This window comes from Aphis gossypii, chromosome X, assembly GCF_020184175.1.
Source record: "Aphis gossypii isolate Hap1 chromosome X, ASM2018417v2, whole genome shotgun sequence".
In the NCBI taxonomy this organism is placed as follows: domain Eukaryota; kingdom Metazoa; phylum Arthropoda; class Insecta; order Hemiptera; family Aphididae; genus Aphis; species Aphis gossypii.
This window is the reverse complement of record NC_065533.1, coordinates 10,181,300-10,208,073: the sequence shown is the minus strand read 5'-3', so window position 1 is coordinate 10,208,073 and position 26,774 is coordinate 10,181,300. Positions and strand designations below refer to the sequence as shown.

The following is a 26,774-nucleotide window of genomic DNA, read 5'->3' as shown; positions in this document are numbered from 1 at the left end:
AAATTTAAATTCAATTTTCTTACCATTATTTCGTTAGTATGGCATATGCCATTTATTTATAATATCAAAGATGATTACACAAAATTGAAACTTCTGAACATAAATATGTAATATGTTGCACGTTTTGGAGACATGTCTCATCTTAATGATATTTAAAATTTATTTTGAAATTTAAAAAATTATAATTGATAATTTATATCCAACTAAATACAATATTAAACTCATATAAGCAATATCTAAATAGGTATATTATATTAAAATTAAAATTAAAATATGGAAACATTAATATTAATAAACAAAATATTGAAATTAAAATCGAAAATTTAAAACTTCTGTACAATGGAACGATACCTACTTTTTTTACTTTAATTTCAGTAGTTTATGATATTATAACACATTTATTAATATACCAATATAATATTATTTTAATTATGTTTACACAAGTCTAGTGTGATGTGTAAATGCTTATGGTTTTTGCCCCATCATATAACGTACAAGCACATATAGTCAGACTAAGTCTTTAGATGGAGCAAACCAAATTTTAAAAAGAGAATTTAGGAATTTTAGGGGGGTAAGAGAAATAAAATTTAAAATAATTATAATTGACTATAGTAACCTCGTACAATGTTGACAATGTTTTGTCATGTTGTCGACAGTAATCTTTTCTGAAACAAACGCTACAATAATACTGGTAAAAATAATTTCTTATACTAAACATTGCTTTTACTGCCGCGATGAAATTACCAAGCAATAAAATGCATAGCTACTCAAACATAATAGGTACATAGGATATATATTTAATTTTTATCGGGGGAAAAAAAAATTACTTTTGCGTTTTGCATTTGCTTTCAAAATCAAATTTACTACCCCATGTAATATTAGGTGTTTAAGTAGAATGAATGTAAGATATTATATTGAATAGTGAAAGCTAAGTTGTGTCGACAATCTATATACATAGGTGGTACAACAGACATTGGTACTCGGGGTACAAACACAGGTACAAATGATTTACAAACGATCGATATGGGGGTTTCAACTGAAAATTTTAAGGTGAGGGTGCTGGGGACACGGATCTAGTTTGTATCTGTAGTGTCTAAAAACGTTTTGTAAACTATTTAATTACTTTTAAAATATTATTATAATTTTACAACGCGCTGTAGCACCGCGTGTTACACCGTAAAATATGAAAGGTACCTGTACGGCTCTACTTATATTATAGTATAGGCGACTCAGGCTCCACATCATTTAGTAACTATAGAATTAATTTCGAATGCGACCATAATAATAAATTATATTATATCATGTGCGCGCGCGTTATTATAGCGATGTGTTTTCATACAAATCACTGTGCGCGCAGCGGTCGCCGTGGCGGCTGGCTGTGTTTGTTTGCAAATTATTCGAATGAATATAAATAATTTATGTGCCTACGCTATATTATACGTTAATTGATTCCGCGTCGAGTTTTACCGACAGACGAAATTTCATTTTAATAAAGTTATAACATCGTGTAAACGCGGGTACGCGCGCATATTTTATTTCGTCAGAAAGTTGTAACACCGCAAATTACTCAAATGCGAACTTACTAAAATATCATCATAGAATCACTATATATATATACTTGTTATTATAATACTATTATATTATGAGATAAACTCGGCCGGATTTGACCTAAAATTTGGACGGAGTACGAAGAATTGTTTGTATATTTTGATGAAAAAAAAATAGATATCTATTGTCACGATATTATGTATTATATATAATACTGTTAGTTGTTACACACTGCACGGATAACTATAGTATTGTTACGAAGAATACACAAAAAAATGGTTGATTAGGGAAAATGTCGCATTGCACATAATCATATTATCATCTACAACGCATTATAATAATATTAATGGCAGAGAAATTTTAGTCTAAATAAAATTCGTGTTAAGAGTTTAAAATGAGTACTTTCGTTTATGGTAGGTGCTTACCTCACATTTTAGTATTCCATTAAATTATAGAGTATTCAGTATATGTTAAATAAGGTATGTTAGCACTTAACATTCGTATATGCCATATACCTATCTAACTACTTAGCTATTTTAATTAAGAAGTTCTATCGTAAGTAATAAAAGCCTTATGTTAAGATTTCAATTAATTTAATTAAACCATTTTAATAACTATAAAATAACGAATTTTAATATCTAACATTTTGACAAAATATGTGTAGTCAGAAAAACTATTAAGAGTAATAAATAACAATTATTGTCAAGAAATTAAATATTATCATAATCAAACGATAAAACCAATGATTGTTGATAAATAAATAAATTATGATATTAATTCTTCATATATTTTTTCACTGTTCTATAGTTATTAAAAGCAATATACTTTGATAACAATAAGTTCAATTTTATGAAAAATATTAACAAAATTCAAAATATGTAAAAATATGTAAGTCCATACAAACTATTACGTAATTAATTATCATCATATAGGTATCTACGTTTTAAACTTTTTCAAGTGAGTCAATTCCATATTAAATAATATGTTAACAGCAGGCGCGTACACAAAAAAATATTTTGGGGGGGGTTTTGGTTTTAAATTTTTATTCTTATATAATCTAACCTAAGGTTATAAATAATAAAACTTATTTCCTGAAATTTCGGGGGGGGGGGGGGTTGAACCCCTAAAACCCCCCCTTGTGTACGCGCCTGGTTAACAGTAATTCATTAAGTATAGGCATTCTTTATAGTATATTATTAATTAATTAAATATTAAAATACTCGTAACTTATGATGTTGCGCATGTGAAATTGAATTAATAATAGATAATATTCATTTTAAAATATACAAACATATGTAACAAACAGTTACGAAAAGTTTTGTTTATCTATCAACGTTTGTCAATATTTTATTTAACTCTCCAAACCATTCGTTTTAGTTCAAATAATAATTTACAATTATACGAGTATTTAACTAGCTGATCTCGTGCACTTCGTAGCCCGTCAAAAATCCTACCTCTTATATGTCTCAAACTGTGTATTAAATTCGTTGGATTTCTTTCTGTCTGTTAGTTTGTCCTTTATGTATTCCTAAACGGCTGGACCAATTGAGACGAAATGTGGTACAGAGATATATTAGACCTATGGGCAAAAGATAGGCTAAGTTAAAAATTAATAAGCCCAACCCCCGGAGGTGCTCAATCAGACATTTTGAAATTTACGATAGAAATTTTTGTTTATAGGTGGTTAGGCATGATTATTTTCATGACAACAAACAAAGGACAGACAGACAGATTATTATTATTGAAACTAATAGCAACCATCTATAAACAAAAATGTCCATCGTAAATCTCAAAATTGCTGTCGATTTTATGTTCTTTTTACTCTTTAAAATGCGAATTTTAAAAAAATTCTTTCTTAGTGCGCCTATACATAATATAATATATTATAATATATTATATAATAAGTACATTTACTGACAATTTCAAAAAAATCGGTTCAGTAGTTATGGCTGAACATTGAATCCACCCTTCATTTATGTGTAAAGATTATTTAAGGTATGTAATGTACTATTTTACCTAATGTATATTTTTGTAAACTTTTATAATAATTCAATATTACTAAATCATCTTAAGTCTAAAAATTAATTATTTTATTAAAATATGTTCGATTAAAAACATATTTTTTTTTAAATTCAAAGATCATGGTAATTGGAAAAAAATATTTAAATGAAGTTTATTAAGTTTATTTTATTATAAATAAACAACAAATTACGTTAGATATTTAAAATTTGATATACCATCACGTATTTAAAAAATACATTTTCAAAGCTATAATTTTCTAAATATTTTTTTTTTCACAATAAATGGACTTGGCATTTTTGAATTTTTTAGTTTTTTTTTTATTTATATATACGAGTGTATATATAAATGTATGCTCATTCGAAAAGCTTAAAAATTTAGTATAAGCAAGTTCTTCATACATTTTTATTATACTAGAAAAAAAGTTCAGCATCATTCATATTTTTTATGATCGTCTGAAATTTTAATGTTGACACAACTGAATATTGCGAATAAAATAAAGATTTTAGTTGTTTTGTAGTAATATGCATACATTTAATAATAGTGACATGGTATATGTTTATATTACAGTGAAACCTCTTCATAACGGTTCCTTTATAAGACGGAATCTTCCTTTTTAACAGAAAATGTCAACAGTGTAAAAAAATACAGTAGTGAAATTTATCTCTTTAAGGCGAAAAACTCTTAATAATGGAAGAATTTGTTCGTCCCAAGTGATTCCGTTATGTAGAGTAGTTTTACTATTTACTCGTAGTATATTAAAAAAAAAATATAAATATTAAATGACATAATACCAGAAGTCATAAGTCGTGTATAAATAATACATTTCAAATAATTATTATTTTTTATGACATAATAATAATATAACGTATTGTTTCACATCGATATAGGTACCTACCGACGAATTCATCAAACGAGTTCATATTCGGTTGACATTTCTATAATTTACTATGTATATACTGTTATAAATCTACAATGCCATATAGAATACCTATAACAATATAACCGTTAATAAACTTTAATCACGGGATTGATGAATGATTTGTCTGATCTCGATCATGCGTTATGTTTTTGATTTTATCCCATTGATTAGTGAATCGGGTACACTATATATCTTAACGAACCGCACCGTCCGAAAACAATGATTTTCAACACCCCATTTGCGGAGACGACCGAACCCTGCCGTTTGTATACACATCATTGAGTTTTCAGAAAATCAAATTTGAAAGTCCGGGGTAACGGCGCATTATTTTCTTAGCAATCCATTTGAACCGGGGCCCAAGTACATAATTATACGGACGTGCAGCTATATATCCGTTGGACGAGCGGGGTTTTACGGCCGAGGTCCCGTCACATTATTTTTATTAGGTGCTTCAGAAATCCCAAGTTCGCGGTGTACAATGAATTACAAACACACCTAGCGGCCATATATAGCTCGTTGCTATAGGCAACTCGTGTATGTAAGGTATGTCGACTATTAATAACACACGTGTGCATTTTAATAATATGATATTCCGAGTAGCTCATCATTTCATTACTATTTGTATCTACATAGTACATAAATTAATTAAAAACTACCGTGCAAATAGGATATATGATTACAAAATGTTTTAACGGGTATATTATTCGGCTTGACGTCAATACGACGTATTTCGACTGGATTGGATAGTACCTAATATATTATTATAATTAATTTAAACATAATAATATACGTCGAGGGCTGCGAGTTGAAAACGTGTAATGATTTCATCGTAAAAAAAAAAAAAAAATACTAACATTAATATTATATAGGCACCCGTATTATTCGATGTATCCACGCGAATTGTTGACTTGTTGCGGATTCTAGCTTTACTATATACCTATACACGCGTATGTATTGTGTTGATTCGGCGGAATTGGGTTACGGTTGATTAAGATTAAATTTGTCGTTTCCGTTTGTATCGAATTTCCTATGAACAGCGTAAAACTAGGTATATGGTATCCGGTATACCGGCGCGTCATGGCTCTGTGAAGTACGATATTGGTATATTATACATGGCACGCGTTTTTTCTTCGGCCTCTAATAAAATGTTTCATCTGGAATTTGATTGAAGTACCTGCCTATATATATATCGATTTATTTCGCGTTTACGGGGTGTATTGCGTTTAAATTCGTTCATTTCCATTTTCGCCGCAGAAACATAAATAATATATATATATATATACTATAGTCCATACGTCGAGCAAAAATGATAGATGTTTACAGGTCTTTGTCGGTATATATAGATGTACTTTTGTTTGAGTAAAAAAAAAATATATTTTCGATCTCAAATAATGCTTTATAAAAGTTTATTATTTTTATTGTGTTTATTTGAAAATAATAATAACGTTTAGCAAACGTATTATTTTAGTATCGGCAAATTATTTTTCTTAGACTGGCCGGCTACTCTCTATATTATTTCAAAGTTTTGTAAAGCGTATACAAAATAAAAAATAAAAAAATGTAAACTTTAACCTAACGCGAGTAAAAAATATAAACTTTCTGGCTTATTTTATTATTTGAAATTAATTATATCGAACTAACTTGTAAGTCTTAATGTACAGCCGTAAAAAGATATATTTGCAAACAATAATAAACTATAACGGCTTCACTACAACACTACAAAACAAATTTAATATAATACATGTATCGCTTTTATTTTTTTACTTTTTATAAATTGTAAGATTTAAATATACACAAGTATACACAAAAGAAATGACACAGAAATCATAAATTACATTGTAAACAATTCATTATTAAATGTAAGTAATAGGGTATAATATACTTACTTCGTGCTCTGTACATTACACCTGTCTCGATTGAATAAAATATATATTTTTATTTTTTTACGGTGTATTTATGCGTCCTTGGATTTTACAACTCCTGGCTTAAATGTTTTATAGCGACGAGTTAAAATCAGTTACCTACTCGAATGTCGCATAACATATTATATTCTGCAAGACTAATAAATTCAACGGGTAATTCAAGCGGGAATTTTGAATTTTCGAATCAAGGTTTATTTTGACAAGAATTAATATTCTCAAACCACTTGGTTAAATACATTATAGTTGTAAACTTGTAAATATACAGTGCTATGAGAATTTCATCTACGAAGATAATTTATAATAAAATTGTCAAACCCTATAATATTAATTGTTTCAAATAATATGACTATACCTATTATAGGTAACAGTAAAAATTACGCTATGAATAGTTATATTTGATCAAAAAATCTAACATAACTCTTTATCTGGATTAGGTACTTACGTTAAGCGATATACTCATATTGTGCTGTCATTAAATGATATGTTTGGTGTTTAATTTGATATCTTAGTTTGTATTCTTTCGCATCCTTTTTTTTTGTAGATCTAGAATTAATCTATTGCAAATTACTCAACGATGGATGCTTTTTCTTTGGATTTATTGTACCTACATTTATCTGGTAGTAAAAAGCTCAAAGATTTCCATTCAGGCCCTCAATAAATTCAAAATTGAATACGTACGGTACAATACAAAGTTTTTCGATGAAACGAATAGTGGGAAACTACAGCGAAGTAATCATTGTATATATAAATTATAATAAATAATATAATGACGATTTATTTGATTTCAAACTGATTAATAAATGATTCGTGTTATAATGATTTAACAAAATTAAAATGTAAAAATTATTATGTAACTGGTACAAAAAATAATGTAATGTTACTGCGCACAGTTTCAATTTACATTTACACTATGATTTAATAGTTTATAATTTATACAATAAAAAATCCCTGAAGACTAAATCAAATGTAAAATAAAAATTTTTTATTACGTAAATGCTAATTATTAAGTAATTCTAATTGATTATTGTAATTACTTTTCAATAACAGTAAACAAAAAACATGTAGTATACACAGTTCACTATGAATAGTTATATGTATTACTGATTTCTTAACATTAACAATTATTGTGATAACTATTTATATTTAAAAATGCATTGAATGATGTGTTTCTTAAAACTACAATACAACATAATATGCCATTAATGACTATGTCTTTATACTATACTAATTATGTTTAAGATCATTAAAATATATTACATTTTACTTATTAAAATCGATGTAAAATTCTTGTACATCGAAAAAATACTAGATCAACTCTCCCAATAAATGAATATAATATAAATATAAATATTTAAAATTTAAATAAATTTTATTAATGTTAGCCACTTTTTATTCATTTATCTATTTTACTTATTGTTCAATTTTATGTAACAGATTGTAAAAAAAAAAAAAAATAATAAATAAATGTTATAAAATATTAACCATTATAATATATATATATATATATATCTTAAACTTATTACTTATCCGAAATCTTATGTTTATTGAGTACAAACAACTTGCGTTATAATAATATAATAGCAAAAGGAACAATACAAAAGTTTATTATGCAGGATATGGCATTATGTACTCTACAGCTACACGTTGTTCGTCGGGCTGCAGGTAATCGTCAACGTCCAAGAGTTCTTCTGAAGGCATTTTTCTCAAGCTCAGATGATCAACGATCACCGGCAAAGTGGGTGGCCTGGGCAACGGGCTGTCCAGTTCTGGTCGTTTGGTGACATTTTTCAAGCGCTCGTGTATGTCAATGAACCTCAAACGTTCTTTAGGGTCGCTTTTCCAACAACCATTCATCATCACGCATATAACCGGAGGACAGTTCAATGGTATGTCCAACAACACGCCATCGTGAATTAACTTTAAAACCTAAAATTTACGAAATCATTCAATAATTGGTAAAGACTTCAATAAAGTTGGATACGAAACTAAAACCCCAACTTCAAACATTTTCGGTAAGTAATAACTTAAAACATTACGATTATATATAAAAATTTATCAATACACCAATAACATCATCATTACGTGATTTGCCTATTATAATATTTTTTTTCTTTAATAATAGTATAGTTAATCAAAATCTGATTTTTAGAATTTTTAAATATACCATAATATTTTTGTACTGTTTTTAAGGAATGTTCTTTGGACATGAAACTTCGGTTTATCGAATAATAACCAACTTATATGTTATAAATTATCTATGGATAACTTTTTTTTAAATTGTGAAGTATCAAAATAACAATTTAAACTAGTACCTAGTTTTAGAATTATTGAACTTTATGTGCTAGAGATAATGGTAATGAGTTTGAACTGTTTGAAGATTTGAGGAGTATAGAAATTTGAACATTTAGTTATTGATATTAGCCTATCAATATTTATTATCTGTAGAAATGTTCCAAGTTTATTGATATTTCGTAAAACCATTTTTAAGTATTTCAACCCTTAATATAAATATATTAGATATAGTCTAAAAACTACGCATTTGAATTCACTTATCCATATCAAACATTTCTAAAAAATTATCCACTAAATAATTTACAGTACAAAACTACACATTTTTTATCACTATACAAAACTCTTTAAATAGTCAGTATAAAAAATTCACAATTCAATCTTTAAAAATATGTACAAATTGTAAAAATTTTAATTAGAATAAATCCATTATTAAAGGGAAAAAATGGAAGTAAACATCGCTCTGTGCCAACAAATTTACAGTAATATTATGATATTGTATAATTGCTTTAATTTACGACTTTTACATAGAAATACACAATATAATACATTTTAATATATTATTGTATAGAATATTATATGGAATGTTGTACTTCAAACGTTACTTAAATGTCAGTTTCAGTACAGCTCGTGCTGTTCATGCGTCTTGAGTGACGTATAATCGTGAACTTATAAATAATAGTGATTGTTGTATAATTTATTAATTTCACGTCAAGCAGTTAAAATTACATCTAAAGCCAATGGTTATATCTTGTACCTTTGCAGAACATTAAGTACTTAACATATCACAACATAATCTTATTCTAAGGCAATGAATAATCTATAGGCTTTTTGATTTTTAATTTTTTTTAAATGTTATATTTATGTAATTTAAAAGGTTTACAAATTAACAATTTAAGTAGATAGGATTACGGTAAGATACCGGTAACACGTTATAGGTTTTTTGTTTCGTTTTTGGTTGTTGCAAGTTATACATATAATATGTTTTTCGTCTTTGTAAGTAATATACTGAAACAATAGTAGTCATTTAATTTCTATAATTAAATACGTATTTGTCTATGATATAAAATATAAATTATATTATATAATATGATCATAATTTATGGTTTTAATTATTGTTTTTTTTTCTTTGCCGTTTTTATAACGAATAATAAATTGAATACGTTTATTTTTTTTTGTTTTTTTAAATGATACACAGAACACATATTTATCGTATATAATATATGAGTATACTATTATATGATCGTTAAGCAATGCTTACGTAATGTTATATTTGCCTATCTTACGCCGTATATACCACCCACTGTGTATGGTCGATAATTTTTAAAATTATTCAATTTTTTATTGTTTTTGTATTATTGCTTTTTGATTACTTTGAGTACGTTAAATTTACGTCTTTGATACAAGAATGTCTAAATAATCGAACAATACTACCTATAATTACTGCAGTTTTAGTTTATAAGCCGGGAATGTTCAATTAACAAATGCAATAACAATAACTTTACTATTCTCGTTTGCATGTTTAGTCAAAAATGTTTTCTATACATAATTTATTATTGCCATAACAAAAGTATAATGTATAAAACCTTAATTTATCAATATAATTGTAAATTGTTTACCTCGTCATTGGAATAACCGTAATACGGTTGTTTTCCTAGCGAATAAATTTCCCACAACACGACACCGAATGACCACACGTCTGATTCCAAAGTGAATTTCCCATAAACGACGCTCTCCGGTGACATCCATCTCACGGGAAGCAATCGAGATCCTCCGACCTGAAAACGACAAGATAAAAATGAATGTCGTGTTCGTCACGTGGTTAGGGCACGTCTCGTACTTTGTAATAGTCGCAGGTGTAAATGTCTCGACTCATTCCAAAATCAGCGATTTTCACAGTTAAATCGTTGCCGACTAAACAATTCCTACACGCCAAGTCTCTATGGACAAACCGTTGACTCGCCAAATACTTCATGCCCGCCGCTATTTGTAAGGATATCACCAACAACGCTTCCTTAAACATAAGTTTTTGATATATTTGATATATGAAGACCTCTAATACATAGGAATTAAATGGTTATAATTTATTCAAACTTGGCTTTGAATATTTACCACAGTTACATGTATATATGATCAACAAACACACTATATTAAGTTTCTTAAGATGTATTTACTGTTATATTCTAGACACTAAGAACTATATTATTCAAAAAACATTTTTTAGATTTACATCATTATTAATGTCGTATGTTTATTTTATACGTCTTACTGAGGACCTAGCATGTGAACAGTGTACACATCTTAAGCTTTCAAACATAGTTTACAAATTCGTTTACTTTACACTTACTTTATCCAAAACCGGCAAATGTTCAGAATAATGTGAAAACTGATCACTGCTGTTTCTCAGTACTTCAGTTAAATCTCCATATGCCATGAACTCGAATATCATCCACGGTGAACATTTATCTTCTAATAAAGTAAAACATATATATTATGTATAGGTATATAAAAACACGTACATTTATAATCATTACGATAATACGTAATATATTTATACTGTTACAGAAAACTATGAAGTATTTCTTATAAATTATAGGTACTATATAATTTATTATACAGTATAATAATACTTTGTATGTAATCTATATTTTATAATATGTTAAACTACATAATATAATAGTATAATTTATTTTTATTTCACATTGTAGTTATAATCCAAGTAGAAATAAATCCTCATAATGTAGTTCATTAAAAGTACAATGAAATATTGTCTTTTACTGGTAAATATTTACTATGGAAATATTAATACAATTTAGGTAGGTACATATAGTATCGATTGGGTTACCTACTTGATTTATTTTAGTTATTAGTTTATTACCTTACGCTCGCGAATCAGTTTATTTGATGCAAACGATTAAACGTTTAAAGTTTAGTTACCTCAGATAATATTAGATGCAATCTTAAAGTAAACTAAATGGACACGGAAAAACAAATACTAAGTCGGACATAATGTTTAATTCAATAAATTCGCTAAAACGAGGGTTAAGCAATTTATAATGAAACTTAACAATTTAAACTTTATTTTAAATACAAATAAAATATAAATAAAATGAAAAATTTAGCGTAATTATTTATGACGTCCATAATCATTCAAATATAAAATTATTATTATACATCTTTCTATTAGTATTCGAAGTATATATATTTTATTGATCTAGACAAAAAATATGATAAATGTAACTATATAGTCAAACAAAATATTTAGCTATTAATTATAGTTTTAACACTAATAAATTAATTATAGAATTATTTATTTTTATTTTTGATAAATGTATAAAAATTAATGCTAAAAAAAATGTACCGCTCCGATTAAAACAAATCGACAAAATCATTCGTTTCATGTGGAATTTATCGTTTTTGCTAATGCATCTATTATGTTTTGTCAGGTACTATTACTTTTATGGATATGTGCGTTCAATGAGCTTATGGACATTTTTATATTCATTGGACAAATAAATCTTTGTAATTATATTGTTTTTATATAAACAAGAAAAATTAAATGCTTTTAACATCGTTAATTATTATTTAATATCTTCCATTCAATGAAATATCCTCTTTTATTTAGTATTACTATTATTTTAGTATATGTATATCATTTTTTTAAATAGGTAGCTATAATAAAGGGGCATTTAGTTGAACTTTACACCTCAAACTTTTGACAAACACGATAACAAGTTTTGATTAATACCCAAAATGGTTGTTTAAAGTTCGAGTGTTTGTATATATATGTATATATATATAATATATATATAGTACCTATATATTACAGGTGGTGTATACTATGGACGAAGTAAATTGTTTCACTCTCAACTCGTATTTCCCTTGCGCGTTTAAACTTTTAACAACCATAAAGCCTATAATATATTATAAGTAATTTGTACTTGAATACGAATTTTTCAATAGCCAACATCAGCCACACTCGTCCTGATGTGTCAAAAAAAAAAAAAATAAAAACTCAGAATAAAAAATTGCATCGTTTTTAAAATTTTATATAATTTCATATGAATATGAAATATAATATAATTTTTTTTTTCTTTGTGTTAGTGAATAATCTCACCCTCCTCAATCATTTCATAGTATTCTTAATAGCTATAGGTAATATGGTTTCTCTGCTGATATACTGCACTATTTCGATATTTAAAGTAACGGCGTGCAAAAATCTTATTTAATTAAATATTATTATATTCGAATCAACAAAAAATATCCATAATAATTATTTAGAAATATTTGTAACGAAAGGTATGAAAAATACACTACTACAGCTGTATTACGATTGTTCTGGAATGTTGGTATTCATTAGAATTTGAACTTCCAATGCCATGTTAAAGAATGCAAAAGAGATTTCAGTTGAGGGGAGTGAAATTTTTGGCATTCTCAAGGTGCTGGTTATTTTTAAAAGTACGTAGCCCTCATTATAATAATTATTATTAAAAAAACAGGATTCCTAAATAATATATACATTCAACTCAACGGCTGTGAATAATAACGCTTTTAACGGTGTGATCGTTACGTAGATACTATACAGCTTAAGCATTTACATTTTTGCGATAAGTGAGTAATAAAAAGTGCGTAACCATACAATTCGCTACCCGGGTGGAAAATTCGACGGCAACGCGGCTTTGATCCCAACAGCATATGATGTATATAATATGCGATATTAATAAATTAAAACGTATCGGCATCAATCACGGACAATAACGAAATGGTATAATATCATATTATAATGTTAAATATGCATATTGTGTATAAACGTAATAAGCGACCTGTCTATATAATAGGAAAACACACGTGAGAATATTATACTGTTAAAATTATTATTATTATTATTATTATTACTATGATAATTAACACCGCAATCGATAAAATATATTGAATAATATAATATTTTATTGTAGTTGTAAATACATAACATGAAATGATTAAATGAATATAGCGTAATATTACCTTGGGGGCAAACTCCGATTAGTGTCAAGATATTTGGATGCCTGAAATATGTCATTATCTCTACTTCCCTCATAAAGTCTTCTTTGGCCTCCGAGTTGGTGTGATCCTTTAACACTTTTATGGCGACCGTTTCGTACTTGCCGTCGGTGTGTTTAAGTACACCTGCGTGGACAATAACCGTAATGGTAATTATTACAACAATAAAGTGTGTTAGTGAGGTTTTTTCAATTAACGACGATTTTCTGGCTTATATTTCTTATCTGTTTACCTCAGGGAGGGTATGGCCGGAGGCGAAAGTGGCATTTCAAATAAAATAAAAATAAGATATTATAACATAAATACAAATTATCTATACATATCTATCTATATATCTAGGTATATACATTTAATGCATTTAAGGTTCAAATTTTGACAACATTTATGAACATTTTCAAAATTTGCAAATTATTTTTCAGTTAAAAACTAACAATTTAATTTATTTATTATGATTATAAACATGATTATTTGAGTAAAAATTAATTAGAAATAAATTATGTTCATTTGAATTAACACACTACGTTATTAAGTGCGCTCAAAGTAGTAAAAATTACAGTTATATTAGTTTACGTCTCGACAGCGTCTCACGAGTTTTATTATCTAGTAATCTACTATCTAGCTTTTGAAATATATTTTTGCGATAAAAATCTTCTGGTTACCAGTACACTTAATTTTTTATCACGATATATAATATATATTTTAAAACAGAAATACCTATACAATATTTGAAAACTGAATGGTAAATTTAGAGATGTGCGAATTTGAAGCTTAAAGTTAGAAAAAAATTAAGCTTTTAGGTTACACGTCTTTTTTCAGTTCAATTGTTAAATAATATTGATGTGTAAATGATGTATGTCGTATGACCTTTTAACCTTCCGATGCGCAAACGATGTAGGTATAGCCCAAAAATCGAACGATGCTAAACTGTCTTGCGAAAAGGTCAAAATTAACAATAATGATGCGCAAACGAAAACCGCCCACTTCGTTTCGATCGCTTATAATAATCTAACTAATCTAATATCCTTATCCATAGATTAATCTCAACACTTCAAAAAAGTCACTTTAATTTTCTTCGATTTTTCATTGAATATTTTAGATATTCTCTGTTATAAATAGACACTGTTGTAAATTTTAATAATTTATGTGATTAAAATTATTATTTATTATTTTATAATTATCTATAATATATTTGTATAGTTGATACCTACTAGAACACTTGTACTGTACATATTTGAGTATTTTTAGTCAGTTAAAATATTTATCATCTGCACAATGTGTATTATCACTGTCAGGGTTCCAAATACGGTCAATACGGTAATCCGTTGCAGTGACATACATTACCTTTGTAAACTTTTCCGAAAAATCCTTGCCCGATCTCCACCATTGACGATATACAACTTTTACTCAGATACGGTATCAGAATAGTGTCTTTAGCGACCGGCGACGGCGCGGCGTATTGCGGGTTCATCGAGTAACTGTCTTCCTGGATCACTCCTCTTATCAGGGACACCACAGGTGACTACATAAACAGATACGTGACGGATATTATAATACTGTGGATTATTAATTATAGAACGGTTATGTGCAACAGAGTACACGCGTATACAGCATACACACATATTGTAATACACTATGCGTTCGCAGAATAACCACAACCATAGAAACGGCAGAAACTTCCACGGTATAATAATTGAAAATCGTATCGAATTAAAATATGAATATTCAAATACTCTCTCTCCCCCCTCGTGGTTGCGACACTATAACGCTTTTAGTATTGCTTGTCATGTATAATAATACAGTGCGACGAGTATATTATACAGTTGTTGAAGATCCGCGAACTTCGTCGATACTTACGTTGCTGATGGCCGTTTTGGACTTGCAGCAGCCTTTTGACGTGCGACTACACCATATTATGGTTATTATCAACGCCACTGACACGAACGCTGTTATTCCAACCGCCAACAGCATGAACGTGTTTATGCGCAAAAGATAACCCAAAATGTTGACGTCCATCGGTTTGGTCTACGGAAAAACAAAGTACCTATATATATAAGTGAATAAATATTATTGCGATAAGGAATGACGACATAATATGAAAGAATTGACACTGCAAAACGGCGATTTCCTTAATAATTTACGACTTGTTCCTTTAGCTATACTTCCAGTACAACATTTGAACATTGCAGAAATATATTATAATATTATAAACTATATTACTTTCGCCACCGTCATCGTCCAGTGATTATTATTATAATGCGAATCCGAGTGTGGTAAAAAAAAAAAACGAAAAAACTGATAATCATACTTATAACCTTCAGCGAAATGCATACCATACGCCATATGGTATGGTTTTAATAATATTTAAAAAGAGAATTTCGAGGTATTCATAAACATATTAATATTATTATTTTCGATTTACTGAAGATTGTTCCTCGATGTTTATTTTTAAGCTACGGGATTTTTTTTTATCTATATTTACTGCCGGCACAACTCATGACGAGAGCAATTCAAGTTATGTTTTTTGTATGTCATCGCTCATCAACTTTTCTCGAAAACGTATTATTTAAAGTTTTTCCCTATTTTTTATTTTCAAATATAAATTTTCAACAACATTTAACGTGGTACTCCGAAAACTTATCATGATAAATATTTATACCATACTATTAAATTATATATTATGTATGACGGAATACTCTAAATATACTCCATAATCAGCGGTCTATAAAAGAACATTGTAATCTAGTTTTATTCACAGAACTAATTTAAAAACCGACTAAACATCGATTGGGTTTTTCTGCGTACACCGAGATGATAAAAAAAAATTATTTCCAATAAATCGAACACAAATTATTCGTTTACGATTAATTTATTTATTTTTTGTATCACAAAATGTATACGCAATATTGCGTATACTGTAAGTATGATATTTATAATGTGGAGTACTACGTATAGTCTGTATCCGACGACAACAACATATTTTTCATTAAACGATTCTCAAAACTATATAATATAATACACAAAAACGAAATAATTATTTTCAAATAAGAATTATTATAGATTGTGTAAAGAGAATCAAATTGTTTATATAATATTGTATTGCAAAGTTGTTCATTTTACAGAAAATTGTTCGAAGTTGTGATGATTTGAAATTATAAAAATTAAAACTGTCAAAAACTTTAATACTTTTCGAGTATAATCTAATAGTGTTCAACTTAACAAAAATCACCGTGTTTTATAATATTGTATTAAACATTTGGTGATCAAATATTATTTCGGAACGCTTTCATCGATTTTTTTTCCTTAACGGTTGCTGCATAGGGGTGAAATCATGATAGCAATACATAATTTATTCGACAAATATTTTTATTTATTTATTTTTTTTATACACTGCATATTTTACGCTTTTACGGACACGGTGGTTTTTATATATGTATATCAGCAATCAGCTATCATAATATTTTTCCCCATCAAAACTTTTTTTCCATCCATTTTATTATTTTTTTAATCTGATTTTGCCAATTATTTCTATACATTCACATTTATTTGATATTGTTGTTTTTATTCTGAACCATAATATTTATTAATTGTATAATAACGCAGTCATGTAGGTAACAAAAACTTGATAAAATATTTATCTAAAACATATTTCAGTGATATAGGAGTAACGACAAACAATAATAATATGTACTAAAAATATTGCATAAATTTAAAATGTTTTATATTAATATGCAGTACTTATACTTTTACGTTTACAATAATATTGTTTTTAAGTTATTTGAAAATGTTTATAAAAAAGAATAATTTTTTTTCGTTTTGTGAAAAGTGTCTTTTTTTCTCATCACGTTCACTTATATTACTTATATTATGGTTCTATTTATTTGGTCAGATTATGCAAGGAAAAATATTTAAAAGAAAAATAGAAAAAACGTTTCATTCCATTTTGATAAACACTACAGTAATCACTACCGATATCAAATTGATGTTTTTCATTTCAATAATTTCGGTTATGACTCATTTCATAATATATTTTATTATCTCAATTTAAAAGGGTAGAAATCATGGGTTATGAAAGATTATCATAATTATTATATACAATAGTTATGTATGCTAAAATATGCCATAGGTACAGTCATAATGTTATAATATATAGGTACTCACGGGAGGTAATGATGTCGTTTGGTTTAATGTGGTCTTAATTGGCTGGCTGGTGGTCGGGAACGGATAAACCACTGTTTCTAATGGTTTATGTTCGTTTTTGTTGATGCTCAAGTTCACAAACGATTTGGGGGCTATCGGCACTATAAATGCGACGATTTACAGTAGGTAAAAATCCATAGAAACACAACTCAAAAAATATTATATTACCTGTCTTTCTCGTGAGACATTTCAAGTCGTCGGTGGGCTCACTCAAGTCTTGTGGACATATACATATATAATAGTTGTTTTCCAATTGCCGACAAGCCGCTTCAAACCCGCACGGTCTCTTCTCAACGCAAGATCCAAATCGACGGCCGTTTTCCGCTGAAATTCAAAAACTTAACGTTAGGTACATCGTTGTATAATTATAAATAGTCGACTAACTTTTTAACTCGTTATAATATTAAATGAAATAAATAAACTGAACTTAATGTTTAACATAGTGGTTAAATAGTTTATTCAAAATGTTAATTTTTAAGCTTGGAGGTTTGAGTCAATTAATATAAAAGATAGCGGGTAGAGTATACAGTATCCCTTCGTCAAGAAAATTTATGCATTTTAAATGCATTTCAAAACAGACACAAAAAATTCAACAATCGTAGGTATTAATTTATAGTTAAATCGCACGGTTTAGTGTTATTGGCAGAAATATTCATCCTTATATCATTATTATTATTATTATTATTAATTAGTCATTCGCTTATCAACAGTGAGTTAATTATTAAAAATGAGCAAACGTATTTCGACTTAATTTTAATTTTTAAACTCGTCAACGTCTATATTATTGTATTATAGACATACACATATTATCCGGCTAGGTGTGCGTAATCGTGAGAAAGCGCAAAGACGCGCGTCGACCATATGTGTTTCAAGCCGTGTACCTAAAAGACATCAAAGGAACGCGACCGTACACAGAGAGAACGCCGACGTATTAAAATAACGGATTTACGTTTTCTACCGAAAGCCGAAAACTTGTCTGTGTAGAGACAGACAAGAGTCGGATTACCGGCTGTAATTTCAAAGTGGTCATAAAACGGTTGTTTACTTGTAATCGCGTAACGTGCACGTGAGGGTTAACTCGTGATGATTATATTGTAATCGCGAAGGGCGCCCGTCTATATATAATAAAATATAATATACATGTTTATTTATCATCGTTAATCGTTATTGCTATTTTCCTGTACTCGCGTTTACCTATTCCGTATAACATTATTACGCCCCCGTACAGTGAGATTTCCAACGGTTTTTCAAAAACTGTTTTATCGCCATATTATATTCGTCCGAACGCACGAACCAGAACGATCAATTATATAAATATTTTATGTTATGTGATGCGCCACAGAAACGTCTAACGCTGATGAGGAGCGATTGATTTATGAGTTGTATGTATTTTTTTTTTCCAAAAAGCACAACATAATATACGCGTATATAAAATATGCGATCTAAACGGTTTAGATTGATATCAGATGACAGCAGCTGATTGTATTTTAAATGTGATATGATTTTGACTTTCGCATTAGAATATTATTATAAACGACAGCTCATTCGAAAAACTGTGCGATAAAAAAATGGTACATCGGACTATTGAACTTGCTGACCGTTTTGTTGAGATGATCAACAACGCCGTAGTCGGTTAGAATGCCGGGCACGAGCTATTATAAAACGCTGATTGAGGAATACATTTTTTTATTTATTTTTTACGGTTTCGTTGTAGGCACGTACACTATTGTATAAGACGTACTATCATTATTTTTATACCCTGCATATTTTTCTCCTTGCAAATAATAATATCATGTCGTTGCCTATAATATTACGGTACGCGGATATTATTGGAACGAGTAAATTTTTGTTTGGAATTTAACGACGAGGATATACTATTTTGTAAATCAATTTAATGAAATATATACCATGAACATTTTATTCCCGTAATTGTATTTGGGCGCAACTATAAAAGTACAGCATATTTTTATGAACTTCTATTAAATTTATATTACGTTTTATGCGAACTCCAGGCAACGAAAACACTATAAATATACAAACTGGTAAACATTGATTCGATACAAATACTGATATAACGCATAAAAATAGAATAACCTTTAGACGGAGAAGTATCAGAACAGTAAATATTTGAGTGTTTTTTAATAGGTGCCTGTTATAATGAAAAATATCCACGGAATCAATACTATGTAGCGACTGCAGCATTTAATTTTAATAGGTACCAAATAAACCCGCAATGTGTTGTCCACTATTATAATATCACAGTTACCGACGCATAGGATCACATTATGATTTTTTTGAGGGGTGGGATATGGAAAATGTAGTTGTTATAGTGGTTAGATTTAATGAATGCTAATAATTTATTAGTAATAAACATAATAAGAAGTAGTAAATTTAGAAATATATATATTTTTAAATTTAATACAATATTATTTTCGTTTTATTTTTTAAGGCGCAAAGTTCTTCAAGAATCTCATCAGTTGTAATTATTTCTACACTTATCAGTGGTATATTATGAATAAATTCTAATCCATTTATTATTAATAAATACTATTGACTTAAAAAACTAATGTATTCTCTAATAAGCATATCGCTATAGTTACTTGCAGTGTGGTAACTATATATTACAACACAAATACATACAGAAAAGATGCAATAATAACATAATATTATGTTAAATAATTCATTTGGAAATAAATTATATCTAGAACAACAGCTAATATTGAATAATAATGTGATATTTACAAAATAATACTAAATGGGTTGGCATTGTACGAGCTTAAGTAGATTAGAACAGAAGTCAAGTACCTATATATACACTGATAGTGGGTAGAGACTGGCAGACTTACTATATAGTACTTACTTAATACCTATCTCTTGAGAGATTAGTCTGAATGACCTAAGTTTTGTTGAAATTATAGTTAAATAACACGGTCCAGAATTTTGATTCAACAGTAGTATATAGAGTAAAGATCGTACCGATAGGGGTAAATAATTTCCAGGAACATGTGGGAATTGAATAATTCACGGGGGTCATTCAGAAATATTGTTGAAAAATAAATATTTTATTAAGTATAATGCTAAATAATTGTGAATTTCACTTGCTTAAAAATATGAACAAAAAATAAATAAATTGGAATTGGAATATACTCGTAATGTGTACCTACCAATAGCTGCACAGGTGAAATCGATAGATTCCATTATAATTCCCTGATTTTTTATTACATCAATACAAAATAATAAATTATAAATACAAACAATTAACATTGCAGGTACCTACTAAATAAAAATGTAGTAAATTTTTTTTAATCTAAAAATTGTTTATTATTGTAAAATATAATAATGGTTAAATTTATATAAAAACCATACGTCCTTTTTATTTTTTTAATACATGAAACAATTATAAATATTCAAAATTTCACTATTAAATAAAAAGTTTGACAAAAATCTGAAAAAGGTAATAAAAATTATGAAATTAAATGATGCAATACGAATTTATAACAACGAATTATATTACTTGGAAATACCGAAATCCTGATGAATATTTTAGAGGTACATTCCGGTCTTCTAGACAACCTTTGTTCATATTTATAGCCTTTAACGAGCGAACAGAGACAATAAATTTAATAAGTATATGTCATACGAATATGTTTTTGTCTAGTGTAATGATTACAATGAATGATCAACATTTTTTAAGTAATACATTCGCATTACTATTTTTTCTAATTCTTATCAAGATCTTAAAATTACTTTAAAAAGTTTCATCTGAAGTAATTCAGTAGTGTATTTAGCCATATTAGGTATTTACTCTAAGCAAAATTACTCCTTTTTTCTACTAAAATATTCCTCAAATTTTAAACAACTGTTCTGCAACCTAATCAGATTTAATAATACATTTAAAAATTATTAAAATATAGTAATACATGTGTAAGAAAATACCTAAATTAAAAAAAAAAAATCAAATTTTGGAAGTTTTTGATACTTCTGGGAATTTCCGATCCCGGTCTTTTCGGGGAATTTTCAACAGTAACCTACGAGCTACGTTCCAAGCAACTTTTTCAAATTATCATTTGATTTTATTATAGACTTATTTCGAGTAGGTTTTTCTATTACAAATATAGTTAAACTAAGTGTTTCGTATGATCGTCTAACGACTGTAACAATAGTAGCAAAGAAATACGTTTATCAATATGTAGTGAATATAAAATATTAATTTTTTATTTTTGTTTACCTAACCGTATTCAATGATAACAATTTTTATAGTCACAACAACAGTATTTCATTAAGCCAATAGCTTTTGTGTTGCTAATTTGTGAATTATTATTATTAAGTTTTAAATTATTTTCCATACCCATTGTACGAAAAAAAATATTTTTCAATATTTGTTGATTTAATTTAAATCAAACTTTAAGCTATTTATTATTCATATTATATTATAATATAGGTTTTAATATACTATACAGATTATATTACTATACTGATATACAAACAGTAAAAGCAAGTACTGCTGCCTCTCATCTGTATATTAAATTTAGATTTATTAATATATTTTTGTTTTTATTCGTTTACTCTGTTATATACTTACACTATATACACTATGATATCATATTTATATTTGAGTATATGATTTTTTATTAAAATAACATTTATTGTTTTTTTTTTTATATTATCATATAATATATGTTATATATCTATATTTTTTTTATTTTTTAGTGCAATTAATTCTCTCCCCCAATAATAACAGTCGATAAAAAAAGTATACCGTGATACCTATATTATATTAAAATGCAATGATTCCACACCGCGTAACTATATTAATCATTTTTTTCCATTTTATACTTTTTAAATAATATGAATAATATGATTTTAGGAACATAATATAACATTATTAGAAATCAACAATTAATTTTGAAAATGTATAATATTTTTTGGTTTACCTTTAGTCCTGGAATCGTTTACATGTTTGTATTTGTTTTCGATTTTCTTAATAATTAAATGAAATTAATTTAGAGTTAATTTATTGAAATTTTCTATAGGTATTAAATATAATAAAAATTAAATCCAAATGTGGTTGTTTGAAAAAAATGTCAAATTTACACTCAATCTCTTAAAAGACTCTATTCCAGTCAAAAGTAAATTTAATGCATTAAATCATCAGTTATGCTATAATAATTAAAACATACTTATTAAAGTTAATTATTTTAATTTCAAAATATATAATAATTATATGAAAATAAAATAAGTAACATTTCAATTTCCACAATTGCAGACTTAGAACTGACAACATCAACTTAAATTGTTTAAATTTATTAATTTTATGTTGTGTATTTATTAATCAAAATTAATAAAATTATTATAAGTAATATATAAATTTTATAATAGGTACTTACATTATTATATAAAATAATATCATAATGCCCGAATAAAGTTATGCGTTCATATTATACCTGTTGAAATAGTTATAACTTTGGTTAGGTATACATATAACGTTTTCAAGTGTGTTATCCATTAAATTTGTTTTAACTTTTGCATTACTGCAGAGGAGTGGATTAGTAAATACTATGATAAATACAGAAATACACGAATCCTTTAATACCCAACCTTATACCTATTACCTATAATATATAATTGATTTTGTACTATAGTTTTATGTATACCAAAATATTATGTTTTATAGGTAGATATTATAGGTTATGCCGCTAATAAACAATATGTTTAGTTATATTTATACAGCAGCCATAATTTTAGTATGTACTAAACAAAAATGAAGTAGGTACACGAAATCGCCAACAAGGCGAAATAATTTTTTATTTTAATAATTTAATCGATCACCGTTTTCCACAAACCTTAAATAAGTTTAACGAATACAAAAAAAAAAGTGAGTAGTAAGATTTTTTTTTTAATTGGACTGCTTTATAATTCTAAAAGTTTTCACATTTTTTTTTTATTTACCGTATATTTCGAACTGGTATATATGATATAAAATAAACTATATAATATAATATGCAATAGATTTATACATTATAGAGTTAGCCGCAGTCTACAGGTACCTGTCTATTGTATATTGTATGTACACACGTACGCAACTTACCGTTTTCATTAACGACGACTGAGTGTATATATAATATATTACCTGTCCCGGCATTTACGGCATATTCGATACCATCAAATATTAATTAATGCAAACACATTACGCTCAGTAAGCCCAAAAATCTATTCTATACCCGATGCATAATACACGGGATATTTCACAAGCCATGCGCTCAACCCGTTTTTATCATAAGATAAACTTTAAACCAAATCGCGTGAAAAAAAAAATTATATGATGATTTTTGTTCGATGGAATTAAATTTTGAAAAACATTATTAGTATATGTATTAACAGGTTTACTTATGCTAAACGATTTTTAGTACTATTTTTTTTCAACTGAAATAATAATAAACGTACTTTCGATCGTTTTATATTATAAAATTAAATGTAACTCAGGGGCATCATTTCAATTTTTTTTTTTTTTTTTTGGTACGCTTAAATGTTGAGCAGGCCACTATTTATTTTTTCTTGACATATTTGACATCATTAATATTATAGTAGTATAATAATAATTATTAACACAATCAAAATAAAGTAAAATGACATAGTACAAACAGTAAGCAGTGCAAAAGCTATAAATGTATAAATTTAATACAAATTGAAACTTCGACAGTCAAATTAAATAAAAACAATTAACGATATAAAGCAATACAATAGATATGCACAGAATAAATCAGTAAAATTTGTGGTTACTAGTTTTATTTTTTTGTGATGTGGCAAAGCGGGCCGTGTGCATGTGCCTTGTGGGCCAAAAATTACAATTTAAAATTTTAGGTACGCAAATGTATACCCTGCGTATCGCAAATGACGCTCCTGATATAACTAGATCATTTTTTTTTAAGAAGCATCAGATTTTTCGATACATAAAAATAGACATTAAAAATTGAAACGCTATTAAAATGTTAAGGATAATAGACTTTAATAATGGCTTTATACATAATGCAACAAAAATAAAATATGCATTAATGTATTATTAATAATGTTATACTAACATAATTAGTACTACTAATGATAAAATGTGAATTTATCATCATAGCGACTACATACAGTTAAGATAAAATTGAATCCTACTATCGTGCAGAAGAGCAGGAATATTATCATTAACCTACGTACAATAAATCAAAAACTATTAGTCTTATTGATAAACCAACATTTGCAAAATAATGAAATCATCTACTTAATAATTCATAGAAAAAAGTTAGGAAAAGCCCTATTTTTATCTTTAATCTTAAAAATAGTATAATAATTTTTTAAAAACATGACCATTAAATAATGATAAAAATTTCAAATATCAGATTTTGAATAATAGATTAAAGGAAACACGAAAATGAGAATGTTTGATGACTACCAGTATCGCAATCCTATCTATGTATAATATCTATGTATCGGTTTGCGGAGTAACTTTTACTGCGGTAATACTTAGAAGTTGAGTGGTATACTTTTATGTTATTTATTATGTATACATAATAAGAGATGAGCTTTTAAATTTTAATCCGGTCTCATCATCGTCTTTTTGTCAGTTCTCGTCGGTGTAGTCGTAAAACAAATACTATAATCGAATATCAACTATCAAAATTATAGAGTATTTAATATTCATGGTACAATATACCGAGTAATTATTTTAACATTAAACACTCTCATTACCTCGAAAAGTATTAACAGATTTCAAAATATTTTCTTTTAATTAATTACAAAACGACATTTATTTTTTTCTATCGTTATGTTTTTAAGGAAAATACTTTTTTGAAAGACAAAAAATATTTTTTGAATTCTTTACATATTATTTTTAAAAGTAATTTTTTTCAATTGTCATCCATTAAGATCGATATTTTAACAAGTTAAGAATCAGAATTAAAAGTTTGATGAGTGGAGTAAAATTACGTATTATATGTGCCTCGAAAAATTCGATTTTTTTTTTTACTAAAAAGGTTCTGATTCGGAATACAGAAAATATAACTAAAAATGTATGTAGCAATTCACAAAAGTAAAAACTTGAGTATCATAAAGATAAAAATAGAAAAAATACTATTTTTGGAAATTTTATTCTGTAATGATTTCAAATTATTGCCAATGTAAAAATATATTTTTAAAAACGTCAAAAATGCCCAGATAACGTGTTTTTTCTGTTTAAAAGAATCACCCAATAAATTTTAATTTTGCTCTTATTACACACTCAAATAATAATCAATCGAAAAATCATCGTAAGTTAATATACCTATTATTAAAAAATCATGATGATAACTATAAGACCATTAATAATACATTGTATACATATAGATATCTAATAAATATGTAGTATTTTATTAATGTTTATTGTATAATAATAACAATAATAATAAAAGCGCAATATCGAAGTTGATTTTCAATTAAAAAGCGATTAATTTTTTTTAGTATTAAACTATTTTTTTTTTAATTTATCGACGAATTTTAATTAAATCTCTTCATCGACCCTACATATAAGTATGCTTTCAGGTTTTTCAATTATGTATCGTGTTGGGTTTCTGATATATATAGCCAAATTAAATTAAATACTTTATCGAATAAACAGCAAACGCGTTATCAAAGGCTTTTCGAAACTGTCAAATATACCTACCTCCACATACATACTTTAATTATAAACTACGTTTACTGTATAGGCGTTTTATTTTCATTTTTTCGTTGCTACTTTTTTTACTAAATTATCAAATATTTAATGAATTTGATTGATTCGAGAGCTCAAACACTCCATATGAAATTCAATAAATAAATTA

At 27.3% G+C, this 26,774-nt stretch overlaps 1 protein-coding gene and 1 long non-coding RNA gene across 3 annotated transcripts in view; one reads left to right on the top strand and one right to left on the bottom strand.

Moving 5' to 3' along the window:
- Window positions 1–3,294: 3,294 nt before the first annotated feature.
- LOC126551962 (uncharacterized) lies at window positions 3,295–8,122 on the top strand. Its single transcript, XR_007605824.1, has 3 exons — window positions 3,295–3,543; window positions 6,953–7,140; window positions 8,025–8,122. It is a non-coding gene; the product is annotated as an uncharacterized LOC126551962 (long non-coding RNA).
- LOC114133003 (tyrosine-protein kinase transmembrane receptor Ror-like) overlaps window positions 7,176–26,774 on the bottom strand; it is a 44,316-nt gene continuing 24,717 nt past the window's right edge. Inside the window, exons 2-10 of one of the 2 annotated variants that reach the window (XM_027998618.2) lie at window positions 18,106–18,261; window positions 17,899–18,038; window positions 15,595–15,762; window positions 15,082–15,259; window positions 13,705–13,866; window positions 11,048–11,169; window positions 10,541–10,714; window positions 10,320–10,478; window positions 7,176–8,337 (exon numbers count right to left, since the gene is read on the bottom strand). In XM_027998618.2, coding sequence (XP_027854419.1) covers window positions 8,017–8,337; window positions 10,320–10,478; window positions 10,541–10,714; window positions 11,048–11,169; window positions 13,705–13,866; window positions 15,082–15,259; window positions 15,595–15,762; window positions 17,899–18,038; window positions 18,106–18,261 — 1,580 coding nt within the window. In that variant the 3' untranslated portion in view covers window positions 7,176–8,016. The remainder of the gene's footprint in view (window positions 8,338–10,319; window positions 10,479–10,540; window positions 10,715–11,047; window positions 11,170–13,704; window positions 13,867–15,081; window positions 15,260–15,594; window positions 15,763–17,898; window positions 18,039–18,105; window positions 18,262–26,774) is intronic. The other variant, XM_050206367.1, reaches the window with a different exon arrangement.